Source organism: Myotis davidii, unplaced genomic scaffold (genome assembly GCF_000327345.1).
Source record: "Myotis davidii unplaced genomic scaffold, ASM32734v1 scaffold765, whole genome shotgun sequence".
NCBI classification, from domain to species: Eukaryota; Metazoa; Chordata; class Mammalia; order Chiroptera; family Vespertilionidae; genus Myotis; species Myotis davidii.
This window is the reverse complement of record NW_006296056.1, coordinates 1,852,881-1,865,646: the sequence shown is the minus strand read 5'-3', so window position 1 is coordinate 1,865,646 and position 12,766 is coordinate 1,852,881. Positions and strand designations below refer to the sequence as shown.

The following is a 12,766-nucleotide window of genomic DNA, read 5'->3' as shown; positions in this document are numbered from 1 at the left end:
CAGCAGTCAACAATATACAAACATAATGAAAACATGGAATATGCATATAACCAAAAACTCTAAATAACTAAACTAAGGGGACTATGGAGGATAATGCAGGTGGGGGAACAGTATGGAATATGGACTTAAATAACCTGAAAATAAACTGCATTGCTACAGAAAGCTAGTTGCTGAGCTCAACATAAAACTATTTTCCATTATTGGAACACATGGTAGTTTTTAATGTTCCAGCTTTAACTTGTAATAGTACTGTTTAATTTCCTACATGAGGACAGGTAAAGGGAATGAATGAATAACAATGCAAATAGTACTGTTTAATTTCCTTCCATGAGGACAGGTAAAGGGAATGAATGAATAACAATGCATATAATTAGAAGGTGATAAACAGTAATGTGATTGCCTCTGGAAAAATTGATTCAGGGGTACAGGACATGCTGGAGAGTGTTTAAAGCCTCTTAGTACTACTGGACTTTCTCTTCCATAGGCATGTAGTCCTTCGCACAACAATTAACAAATTAAATAACTTAAAATACTAAAACATTTAAGCAAGTCTGAACTCTATAGCAAACAGGTAAATTTCATGATTCTATTTTCTAAGATTATAGTAAAAAAAATCAGAAAAATAATTTTAAGGAAATTAAACACAAATGATGGAAAGTAATCTTATACTACTTTGCAATTTATTTAATGACCTACACTGACATCCTATAAAAAGACACTGATGGAGGCTCACCAAATCTGGAAGAAAATGAGCCTGTATTGGGCGTGTGAGGTTTTAGTTTGGCGTAACAGCAGAAAGGTTACTGAGTGAGGAGCCAGAGGACACAGGTCCTCACACTTTTGAGTTACTTTATACCTGTTTTTTAGCTGCTTTAAGCCCCAGTTAATTGACCTACAAAGATATAGATGATTATGTCATAGTATAATCTTTCCCCCGTAGTCAGTCATCACACACACAATGAACAGGTATGTTTTAAAGGGACAAAAATAACCTGAAAATAAACTGCATTGCTACAGAAAGCTAGTTGCTGAGCTCAACATAAAACTATTTTCCATTATTGGAACACATGGTAGTTTTTAATGTTCCAGCTTTAACTTGTAATAGTACTGTTTAATTTCCTACATAATTACTGAAATTTTCAGGCCAAGGTCAATGCAAAATACAAACTAAATTAACAAATTCATATCATCAGCAGCAATTCACTATAACAATTTAAGGAATCTGCTTAATATGTTAAAAAACAAAAACAGAACCTACCAACCATTAAATCCTATATAGAGATCCAAGTCAACCAAAGCAGCTGCTGTTTCCTTGGTACCATCAAATGAATGCACCTAAAGACATACAGGCATAATTTTATTATTATAATTACTCTTCCTTTAATAAGATTTTCTAAGCAAAAATATAGGTGCATTAGGGTTTTTGGACCACAAGATTTCAAATGTGGTGGCCTCTACAATTTTTATTTTCAATTATAACCTGTCATCATCTCCAATTACATAAGAAGGAATATGTTGGCTGCCTAAAATTTCTGCCTTTATGGCCCCCTGTGGCTATCTCCACCGGCATTAGGGCATGTATACATTACAACATGCATCTCCAGGAAGGAGAACTGGACTAGGGAACCACATTCTTAGGCAAAAACATGAGAAAAAATTAGAAATGTTATAAAACTATTAAAAATATATTTTTAAACATTCAATTTTTCGGTTAAAAATTACTTTCAAGAGGCAAGTTTTAAGACAAAGAGGTTGTAAGAACGTTGCTAAAACAGTATTATATAGTTAATAATATCAGCTCAATAGGCAAAAAAAAATTGAGAGGGTGTTTTTCTCCTTCAAAGATATAGGAGGTAAGGTATAGTTTTCATAGTATTTATGTAATCAAAACCAGTAAAAACAATAACACTTCCTTTAAACATACTTAGCCAGTGATATCAAACTAATACTGAGCCTAGAGTCAGAATACACTGGGTAACAAGTTTCTATACAACAAAACTATTAGATGCCCAAAAGGGTTTATTTTTATTCTCTGACTAGAAAACATAGCCTCCAACAGTATCAAATAATTTTAAACGTGACTCCATATAAACCATTTCAGAATATTACTAATTCTTTATTTGAAAATTTTTAATAAAAGTTAAAAATTTAAGTTGGATTTGCTGTTGCTGATACTTTTTTTAACTATTACAGAATCATCCAAGTAAATTCTTATTTAGAAATAAAGTAAATGGGCTGAGAAGAAGAACCTGAAGGTTTAAGTGCCACCAGTAATACCAAGAGCATTAATGAAAGCCTCTCTCAATTTCCAAGTACTATTCCTAAAGGATAAGTTATAAGGTCAGTAAATTACTTATAGATAAAAATGTGCACTGTAATATTTAATACCACAGCAATGCAAAAAGCATGCATATCACTAGTGTGCATAAGATATGAGGCTAAGAATTTAAAAGCATAAATATGAAATTGTCAAAGCAGTGCAATGTGGGTATACAATTAGTGCCAAATGCTGTTTCCTCTGCCTGGATAACAGGGTTTTTTGGAGCCCAGTGAGTCTCTCCTGCAATTATGTATGAAAACTGACATATCTGAGCATTTTTCTGAGGCAGATTTTCAAAGGAGTCTATGATCCCCAGAATATTAGAAGTCACATGGATACTCGCGTTAAGTGGTGGGTAGGTAATATTTATGGGAAATGTCTCAAGATTAATGACTAACATGACCATATAAAAGTGTTTAGAGTAGAAGTAAATTACAGAAAGGAGAATGAGTCTCTAAGTCAGAGTAATAATAGTGAATACAGTTGAAAAGAAGTTAAGAAGGCAAGCCTAAGTGTTAAATTATTTTTAAGTATTATTAAAATTAATTTTGCTCAAATTTAAGAGTGTCTGATAGAAAAGGCAGAGTGAACAGAATTCTATACTCATTTTTGTACTTTGAAGACAGTAACTAAATTTACATGTCCTTCAGATAATGAGAGGAATCTTAGTAAGTTTATTGACCAATCTTAATAACCAAGAAGCTTTTTGCAGCATCTAGTAAAAACAACTCATACTTACTACTCCCCCTACACACCGATCTCTATTTCTTTTCATTATGTCTGTGAATTAAAAACAGAGAACTTTTAGCAAATAGTTGGATTTCTGCAAAACTTAAATTCTAAATATTATAGCTTTAACTCACCCAAAAATTCAGCATGAGAGTTTCGGCAGTGAAGAAACATGGGTAATTTTGTCTGATCTGACAGTTCAAACTGTTTTTCAAAATATCTGCATAATACAAAAGATTTTGTTAAAAATTTTATTTTAGCATGAGAAAAATAATTGTTAAATTATCTTTTTTAGTTAAAGGAATTTCCCTAGAAATTATCGGGCAAAGATATTAAGTTGAGACATTTAAAATATGTCTTAGCCAACAGCTTTTACAACACACATCTTTTGGAAAGGGGTACCTCATTTTCTGGGATTACAAAATTTTCAGAAATGATTATTAACTACAGGGTAAATTAAGTAGTACTTTACTATTGATCACTAGAACTAAAGAGCTATAGAGTTTAAGTTTAGAGGTATAGAGTATTTCCCCAAATAATTACTTTTAACTAGCTGTCCAACCAAATCAGCAAATGAAGCAGACACCATCCTATAACCTGTGGGATCCCTTCCCTGCAGAATGTGTTTGGTGATGGAAAATACACGACCGGCCCCTTGCTCTAGAGCTGGCTGAGCACCATCGGCAGGAGTCAGCTGACTCCAGTGAGAAGCCAGGCACAGCTTTATTTATACTCAGCGTTTTCTATGTGCGGTTGTATAATAAATTACTGCCACTGTACCAAAAGGATTCCCTTATAAACTAAATACAAGGAGCTGTTAAAGAGCACAAAAACTAAAATACTCCATTTTTCAGAAAAATGAAAATTACATAAAGTAGCAGCTCTGAATATTTTAGAATAGTTTATAGAAAGGTTTTCCAAGTGCCACATACCATTATCTCATCTAGCATAGCACAAGGGTTGGTGTCAGAGGTGTGTAGGACCTTGTTCAAGATCACAACACACAACATGGCAAACCTAGAACCCGAACTTCAGCGCTCCAATTCCAAGTCCCAGCCAAAACCAAAAGTCATGGTGTATCAAAGAGGCCTCTTCCTGGTCCCACAGTATAATATCCAGAGAATATAATGGGGTGGTGGGTGGAGGGGTGTTTTTTCCCTTCATTTTAGCACAGTGTTCCCTCTCATTTTCCTTAATGGTCAAGTAGTTTTAGGTGAAACCAGGAGTTACAGACAAAGAGGTGTCTTATTATTTTCCAAGGGGCTTAGCTCTTCTAGACCTCTTGATCTTGGGAAACAATTTCTCTGTGTTTAACTTAAACTGGTAATATTTTCCCATATCTTGTCTCCTGAAGTGCAGAGCAGCTATTTTACTGAGTACCCCTCTATCTTCGAAAATGCTCAATTTCAAAATTAGAAACAAAAACATACTTTTAAAAGACATAGTCATCCTAAAATTGGTGGTCTATGTCTTTATTACCCAATGTTTAGGTTTTTAAACCACCTTTTAAAATTCTGCTGGGTTAGTATAAACAAAAATATTTTTAAAGTGCTGAAATTTCAGTGTAGGAAACAGAAGGGAAACTTGAGGGGAAAAAAGATTTAAATCATTACACCAGTCATTATTTCCATAACCTCTAAATTCATTCAGCAAGTAAGTGTGCTCCAGTCCTTCTGTGAACTTAGTGTGTGGTTTCTGGCTATGCACAGCAGGCAATATTCTCCATTTTCTGTGTTCTCCCCTCTAAACTGAAAATATTTTTCAGCATAATTCTATGTACTAAGCCACATGACCAAGCTGGAGACTTACAGAATCTAATGCTCAGCTTGGAAATTAGCCTTACTATAACAGAGCAGGCAAAAACAATTTTCCAACCTATGTTAATTATTTATATCCTCTTTTAAAATATTCATGAATAAAATGTAACTTTCCATACAAATTCATTCAATGATCAGGATCACATCAGATTTTATTCTAATTTATTAAAAAATGCTTAGAGAATCACATGAGTCTTCAACACAGTAGGTTCCATTTTATTAAGGAAAAAAAAACAAATAGCTCTTAAATTATCTTCACTCATCATAGAATGTGTCATATAAAAATAAAGTTTTGCTTCCAAAAATATGTTTCCATGTGGTTGTTGTGTTGTCTAGTGGTGCTGTTGGGGCCAGAAGCACCAATGACATGAGAAGTTTAACCACTGAAGGGTCATTTTTCATAAAATTTCCTTAGGGGTCTGGAGGAAAATCTTCCACTAGGCATTTTAGTGCTATAGTTACTTTAAATTAAATGTGGACTAAAAGCCACAAAAAGTTGAGTTCTTTCAGTACAAAAAAGTTATGTAGCCAAGTTGTGGGTTCCTCGGACATACATAAGCAGTCCCAATAAAATAGCTGCTCAAGTAAGAAAATAGAATTTGTCTGATCACACTTAGCATACGCTCCACTCAAGTGTCCTGCTCATTCATCTCTGTCAGCTTCTGAACATTAGAATTGCTACTTCTTTCCTTCAAAGAGCACCTGTAATTCACAGTTCTAAATAGTTCTAAAGCCTTATTATTCTCACACGAGTCTCTGCCTCATGAGGCTTATCTTGGCTGAAAAGACACCAAAGTGGAGGAATTATGATCTGTGGGCTTAACCTAAGAAACAGCTACAGACAACTGTTTTTTCTACTTAAATATCAATCTGTGAACTTAAGATTAAGTGAGCTGACCTACATGATATTTAAGAGAGATAAAGGGATTTAGTGATCCTGTGGGTAATCACATGAGCATCCTTGAAAAACACAGCAAATATTATGTCACTAATTAAATAGTTCTGACACAGTTATAAAGATTAGAGAACTGAAAGACTTCGAAGAACATTAATGTAATCCATCCTATGTCACTTGGTTATGAACATTCACGCTCCAGGAATTCTGGAGCTTGAAGTCTGGGTGTGACAGAATCGCTACTCAATCTGATTCTTGCTATAGGCATTTTCAACTGGGCTGGACATATGGGCTGTTTGTGGTAGGGCAGGCAGTGAAGGGAGGGGGAGATATAATTTGGCATATATAATTTGAAAAATCCCTTCAGGCCACTGGCTTAAGATCATATGACAAAATGGTTAATTAAATATTATGAGAGAAAAAAATATTATGCTAGAGCTAGACGGTATCTTAAAGAATTTGATCCAGACTCCTTGCTCATGTATAAGCAACTAAGCAGAGGATTGTTTATTCTTAAATGGCTGTAAGGACAGATATTATACTTTATTCACATTTTTGACTATTGGGTTTTTAGCAGTTTCTGGCACATATAAGTCTTTAAATATTTGCTGAATGGTGGAATAACTAGATTAACCTCCTTTGGAAGCTCATTCTAATATTTTATCATCTAGACCAGTGGTCAGCAAACTGTGGCTCGTGAGCCACATGCAGCTCTTTGGCCCCTTGAGTGTGGCCACGAAGTTTCAATCGCACTGTACGTGCGTGCCCACATGTGGTATTTTGTGGAAGAGCCACACTCAAGGGGCCGCAGTTTGCCAACCACTGATCTAGACAATTAAAACATTGTTTTTGAAATTCAACAAAATGCACATCTTCAATTAAGCCTATGACCTAAATTTTCTTTTCAGCCTCTAACACTCCCCACCAGTATGACAGGAGCTCCAACTAAAAGCTATAGGCAATAGGGTATATAGGGAATCCCCAAAGCTTGTAAGCTTTGTTGTTTTCTAAGAAGACACCACTCTCAACATAGCTCTTAAGGATTCCTCTGCTCCAAAGTGACACTGTCCAAAGCCCAGCAAGACTAAAGTAAGTTTTCTGGCTTTGGTCTGATCGCTTTTTCATATCCTTTCTCTTAAATCATATCCCCCACAAATGAATACGATTCATTTCATTGGAATGGTTCATGTATGAATGCATTAAGTCAAAAGCAACACAAAGCCTCTACTATATAAAACTCATCGCTTATTTCTACCATTAAAATCAGATTATATGGCTTATCAATCAGGGATCTATCTAACCTTTGGTCCCTTAGGAATTACATGCAAGTATGCATGGCATTTGTTACACTTAACTGTTGATATACAATGGAAAAAAAGAGAGCCTGATGCTTAAAGATACATATTCAGGATGATAAAAGCTATTTTTTTTAAAAAAAAATTAAGATTTTACAATCATTTCTTAAGTCAACAAATTTCCTTACTTGAGCTGAGTATCTTTGGGACAAAACTGTAGTCGGTCAAAATCTTCAAGACAAAAAAGAATAATTACTCATGACTTGTACAGAACAAATCAATTATATTTTCAAGGTCACTCACAGAGCTGGGTTGGCACTTACCGAGTCCACATTCCCCTATTGCTACAACTTTCCCCTTGTTGTTTTCAGCAAGATTTAGCAACTCCATTAAGTAAATATCAGGATTATTCTTTTCAAATTCATCACATCTTGTAGGATGACATCCAACTGTACTGAAAAACATATCTAAGCACAAAATAATATCCTAGGGTTATTTTTAAACTATTTTTCATATTTATATTTAATATGCATAAATGAGACTACAGATTAATTTCAACTGGTTAATTTCTAATAGCCAAAAACTATTCAAACTATCAGAATTGCATTAGTTTAATCATATAAAACTTTTTGGAATACTTTAACAAGGTAGGGCATGAAGATGAAAATTGCCTTAACATATTGATAAAAATAATTAATGCAACTCTTCCCAAAGCTCAGCCCTAGCCAGTTTGGCTCGGTGCATAGAGCATCGGCCTGCGGACCAAAGGGTCCTGGGTTCAATTCCGGTCAAGGGCACATACTCTGGTTGCAGGCTCCTCCCCAGCCCAGGCCCTGGTCAGGGCTCATGAGGAGGCAACCAATCGATGTATTTTTCTCACATGGACGTATGTGTCTTTCCCTCTCTCTTCCACTCTCCCTAAAAAAAATCAATGGAAAAATATCCTCAGGTGAGGATTAACAACAAAAAAAAACAAAGCTTGGTATATACTGAGCCTTGTAGAACGTAAAATGAAACAATTGTAGAATTAAATGTCAATAAATTTACCTTTTATAGTCACTGTTCATGTGTTGTGTTATTTCATGTATTTAATAGTTAAAATGTATATTCCTTCCCATTAATAAGGGTAACTTAAAGAGGTGGAAGGGGGAATTTGTTTTTCTAAATAAAAATAAAGCTCACTTATCTGGAGGCCATACTTAATGATAGTTTTAATTGCATAGAACACAAATATGAAGCCAAAAGGGTTTTTGAGTGGCTTAAGGTGCAGCTGAACCCATGGGAAAGGTGTGGAGCCTTCCTGTGACTGAGCAGATGTTTACATAAAAAGGGAGGCAGAGCTTTGAAAGCCGTGAGGAAACAGGTACACGGAGAGGAGTGGGAGAGGGCTGACATCGGAGATCTGAGGATTTTTTTAAACATATCTGTTTGGGGATAAAAAGTATGGAAGACAATATTCTCATCACCTAAAAGCTCTGGAAAGATGACTTCTTTTATGACCTTAATCACTATGAAAAAGTAGCAGTGGCCGAAACTGGTTTGGCTCAGTGGATGGAGTGTCGGCCTGCGGACTGAAGGGTCCCAGGTTTGATTCCGGTCAGGGGCATGTGCCTGGGTTGCTGGCACATCCCCAGTGGGAGATGTGCAGGAGGCAGCTGATCGATGTTTCTCATCGATGTTTCTAACTATCTCTCTCCCTTCCTCTCTGTAAAAAATCAATAAAATATATTTTTTAAAAAAAAGTAGCAGTGGATCCTGAAGCGATTTCCATAAACAATAGCTTTTAATAAGCCAGTTATTTTGAAAAATAACGTAGAATGCCTAATTTTTCAGTGTCCAATAGATAAAGCAAACCACACACCCCAAAAAAGGTTGATAAGTAAATGAATGCTGGATAAAGGAGGTATTTTATATAATTAAGATTTCTTTAGGAACCAATTCCAAAAGTTCATAGATTTTAAATAACTGCAGAATGTACGAACATAAAGTACAGGATGGATTATGTAGTACAGTATTACTTGCACAGTGGTCTACATAATAAATATTTAATAAATGATTTTTCACAGCTTAGGTTAAAAAAGAGCAAATAGCAAGCAATTCACCTTAAACACATTACAACATATACACAAAAATTCTACATCAGGAATATTTGAGGTTAAATTATATACCTGGTGACCTTAATTCTCATTAACTGAAATTTTAATCCTTAATAAGTACAATCCTTAAGTTCTATGCCAATGGGCACTTTGAACTTTTCATCATAATCATGTCCCATTGAAATCAGTCTATTTTCCTGTTGTTTCTACAGTCATGATCCATTGTATTGTACCTGAAGCAGTTCTCAGAAAGATTTCTTCAAAATAACTTAATTCATATTTGCTTTTGGTAAAAGTAATATGAGGATACCATTTGTTTGTGCCAAATGGAGTGCATCTTTACTGTCTTGTAGATTTCCGCCTGTAATCATAAACTGAAATAGAAATAAAATAAGCCCACTTTAACAAGGTATCAGCAATTGTTCCACAAACATGCCTTCCCATTACTGCTTTTTTCCAGAATGCTTTTATCTCTCACTGTCACACACCTCCCATTCCTTTAAAATTCAACTGAAGGATCATCTCCCGTATGTAGAGTGGTTCCTGTCTACTCCTCTCCACGCACAGACACACAATACACAGAATTCATCACTCCCACCTACTGAAATGCATTCACATGTCTGTCTTTCCTATCAGACCACGAGTTCCTTGAAGGCAGAGATCAGGTTGTGAAACACTGCAAAAGACTGAATAACTAAAGACCTCTGGGAAGCTAATCAATGTAGAGGCAGTAGCCACCAAGTGTGCTGATACTGCACCACTACAGAACTCTCTAAAATAGCAGGCATTGTCCTAATCAAATTATTACTAAAAAATGAAACTGTCCTCTCAGTGACTTGAAACGGTATACCTACATACTATAAAAACTAGGCTTGGTGACAGATACATGTCTTTTTTATGATTGCTTACCTCAATAAATACTAAAGTATGCCATAACATGAATGTATTTAAGGTTGCCTTTTCAGGCGCCTGGTATTTCAGACGGACTTTGAAAAATTTCAAAGAGATTTTGCTATTTCTGAATGGAAGAACTAACTATCCATGAAGCTTGTGTCATTTAAATTGCTGTGAACAGAATATGTGGACATACTTTATTTCATTAACTTGATAATATTACATATTAACCGTATATACTCAAAAAAGGCAAGTGTGAGACTGGCTTTTTCCCTTCTATTCAGCAGTATTTTAACCAAAATTTAGTTTTTAAAAAAAATCTCAACAGTAATAAAAACTAGATGTTACCTTTTTAACACCAATTTGGACAGCTCTCTGTATTACATCCTGTAAGTCATCTGTAAAAGATGAACCCCAAAGTAAGAGGGCCTGGTAAATAAAACTCCATTTATCTATAAGTCACATTTACTAAATCAAAATCAAATCAATACTAGTTAACAAGTACTTAACATATAAGAATAGAGTGTGATAATCTTAGAAAAAGAAACCCGTATAAGGCAAACTAGATGAAGTTATTCATTTATTTGTATTTTTATTCTGTTGGCCAAAGGAGTATAAAGTGACAAAATTCAGAGGTTCAAACTAAAGATGAATTCACTGACTACAATTTGAACCATTTGCTTTGAATTTCAAACTTGTTGCTAGATCTTTAAAAATAGAAATCATTAAGATTATTTTTACTATGGCTTTTTAGAGTATACCTGCAATGCCCCCCAAAATATAGCATCTATTTTAAAATTTTAGTTAATGCCGTATTTCTATAATTACTATCCCCATTGAAGAAGGTTAATTTTTTATTTTCTCTGACAGTTCTTTTTTGCTTTTTTCCTAAAATTGATTGTTAAGTAACAAACTTTTGGGGGAGATCAATAGTAATTACTAAGCACTGAGAGGCCTGTAGCAAAATTAAACAATTACGTCATAAAAACCTATTTCTTAATTTCATATTTAAGCAACAAAGTAAATGTGATTGGAATTCAATTACTATTACTTCTAGAATAGCTACAAAATATAACTTAGACAAAGAATTATTAACTTAGTGAACGTATATAAGTAGAGCAGTTTTACTAATGATTATAAACTAGAATAATACTGATATTGATTACTATAACACTTATTTCATACACACACACATACAAATATATACACCCAGTCATAAAGCGTGAACTCTGAGTGCTAGGAGGCGAAAAAAAAAGCAGAATGTAATTGATTCAGTTTTCTAACTATACTATGTAAATAACATCTAAACTTCTAAATGCAGCAGGTAAAATAAGTTTTGAGGTAAGGTTAAGGAAAACTAACATTTATCTTTCTTTGTTCAAGTGACATCTAGCATTTCCTATATTTAAAGCTTTCACTTAGTATCAAGTGAGATTAACTTCTGACTGAGCATGTGAAATGTGCAATTCCACACCATGCAGACCCACAAAACCAGTTTCCTATTTGTACTTACATAATGACAAATAGAGTAACTTTCTGAGGCAATATGCACAGGCTAGTTTATTGGAGAAATTAAAAAACTTGTCACCGTCATTTCCTGCTTAGTCACGTAGCTGACATAAGCCTTTTCAAAATGAACTTGATGCGATAAATAGAAGCCATTTTGTGTTTGGCTAGGCTTTCCATCAGTCTTTGAGGTACTACTCTTCCCACCTGCACTGCAGATGTGCAGGATCTAGCAGGACTGGGCTGGAAAGGGGGGAGGCAAGACAGAGGACTGCAGTGCACCGCCCCTTAAACCACATTCCCACTTAGTCACCCCCTGAAATGTTTTAGGAAAACCAGACATACTAATGTTCAACTGGACATTATTTTTAAATTATGTCCCTTACTGTTCGATTGCCTGAAAGACTAAACATCAACTAGTGTTTGGCTTTTCTGCATATGGTTATGTAAAGTTCTATATTTGAAATTATAAACTTCTACAGATAAGGGCTTGATTAACTGTTACAACAGGTGCATTATAAGTGTTCACTATCACAGTTTATCGATGTAGCTTATAGGTGTTTCACTCTGTTTACAGTTTATCCAAGATGCATAGTAATATTTCAGTAGTAAGAGTGGATTATGCTTTTCTAGGTCTCCTTGAGGCAGACTATCTTCATAGAAACTGTTTACCTCAATTAAACATTTACCTTGATGCTTTTGAACCCCCCTATAAATTCCTCTGAACACAGGATCTGTCAAGTTGATACCAATATCTGCAGAAAGCAAAAGAAAAATAAATGATTAATCATGAAGAGCCTCTATGTGAAACCTGTTCTTTAAATAAAAGTTCATACTTTTCATCCTCACATTCATTCACTCCAACAAAATCTGAGTGCCTGCAGCTTGCCAGTCACTGTGTCACTGTGCTAGACACCTGGGCTACAAAGATGAGAGAGAGATGCCTGCTGTGAAGAAACTGGGAATTGGGAAGGCAGGCCCACTGACAGACAATAAGAAACGTTCCAAGCAGACACTGGTTCTGTGGGACACAGACGAGGAACCCCAACCTAGTCTGGGAGCTGGCCCAGAGGCTTCCAGAAGAAGCTGTCCCTGAACTGAATCTTAAAGGCTGGGTTAGAGTTACCCAGTATAAGAGGGGAAACTGCAGATAAGAGGGAGCAGCAGGAGCAGAGCATCGGGGTGTGAAATAGCAATGATTAGGGAGAATGACA

At 35.2% G+C, this 12,766-nt stretch overlaps 1 protein-coding gene across 9 annotated transcripts in view; it reads right to left on the bottom strand.

The window, feature by feature from the left end:
• TATDN1 (TatD DNase domain containing 1) overlaps window positions 1–12,766 on the bottom strand; it is a 27,822-nt gene that overhangs the window by 8,447 nt on the left and 6,609 nt on the right. For 5 of the 9 annotated variants that reach the window (XM_006770984.2, XM_015568651.1, XM_006770985.1 and 2 more), the window contains exons 2-9: window positions 12,242–12,307; window positions 10,395–10,444; window positions 9,463–9,526; window positions 7,380–7,523; window positions 7,245–7,287; window positions 3,184–3,269; window positions 3,060–3,100; window positions 1,259–1,335 (exon numbers count right to left, since the gene is read on the bottom strand). In XM_006770984.2, the coding sequence (XP_006771047.1) occupies window positions 1,259–1,335; window positions 3,060–3,100; window positions 3,184–3,269; window positions 7,245–7,287; window positions 7,380–7,523; window positions 9,463–9,526; window positions 10,395–10,444; window positions 12,242–12,307 (571 nt within the window). Of the gene's footprint in view, window positions 1–1,258; window positions 1,336–3,059; window positions 3,101–3,183; window positions 3,270–7,244; window positions 7,288–7,379; window positions 7,524–9,385; window positions 9,527–10,394; window positions 10,445–12,241; window positions 12,308–12,766 lie in introns of those variants that run through there. The other 4 variants (XM_015568650.1, XM_015568653.1, XM_015568654.1 and 1 more) reach the window with 4 other exon arrangements.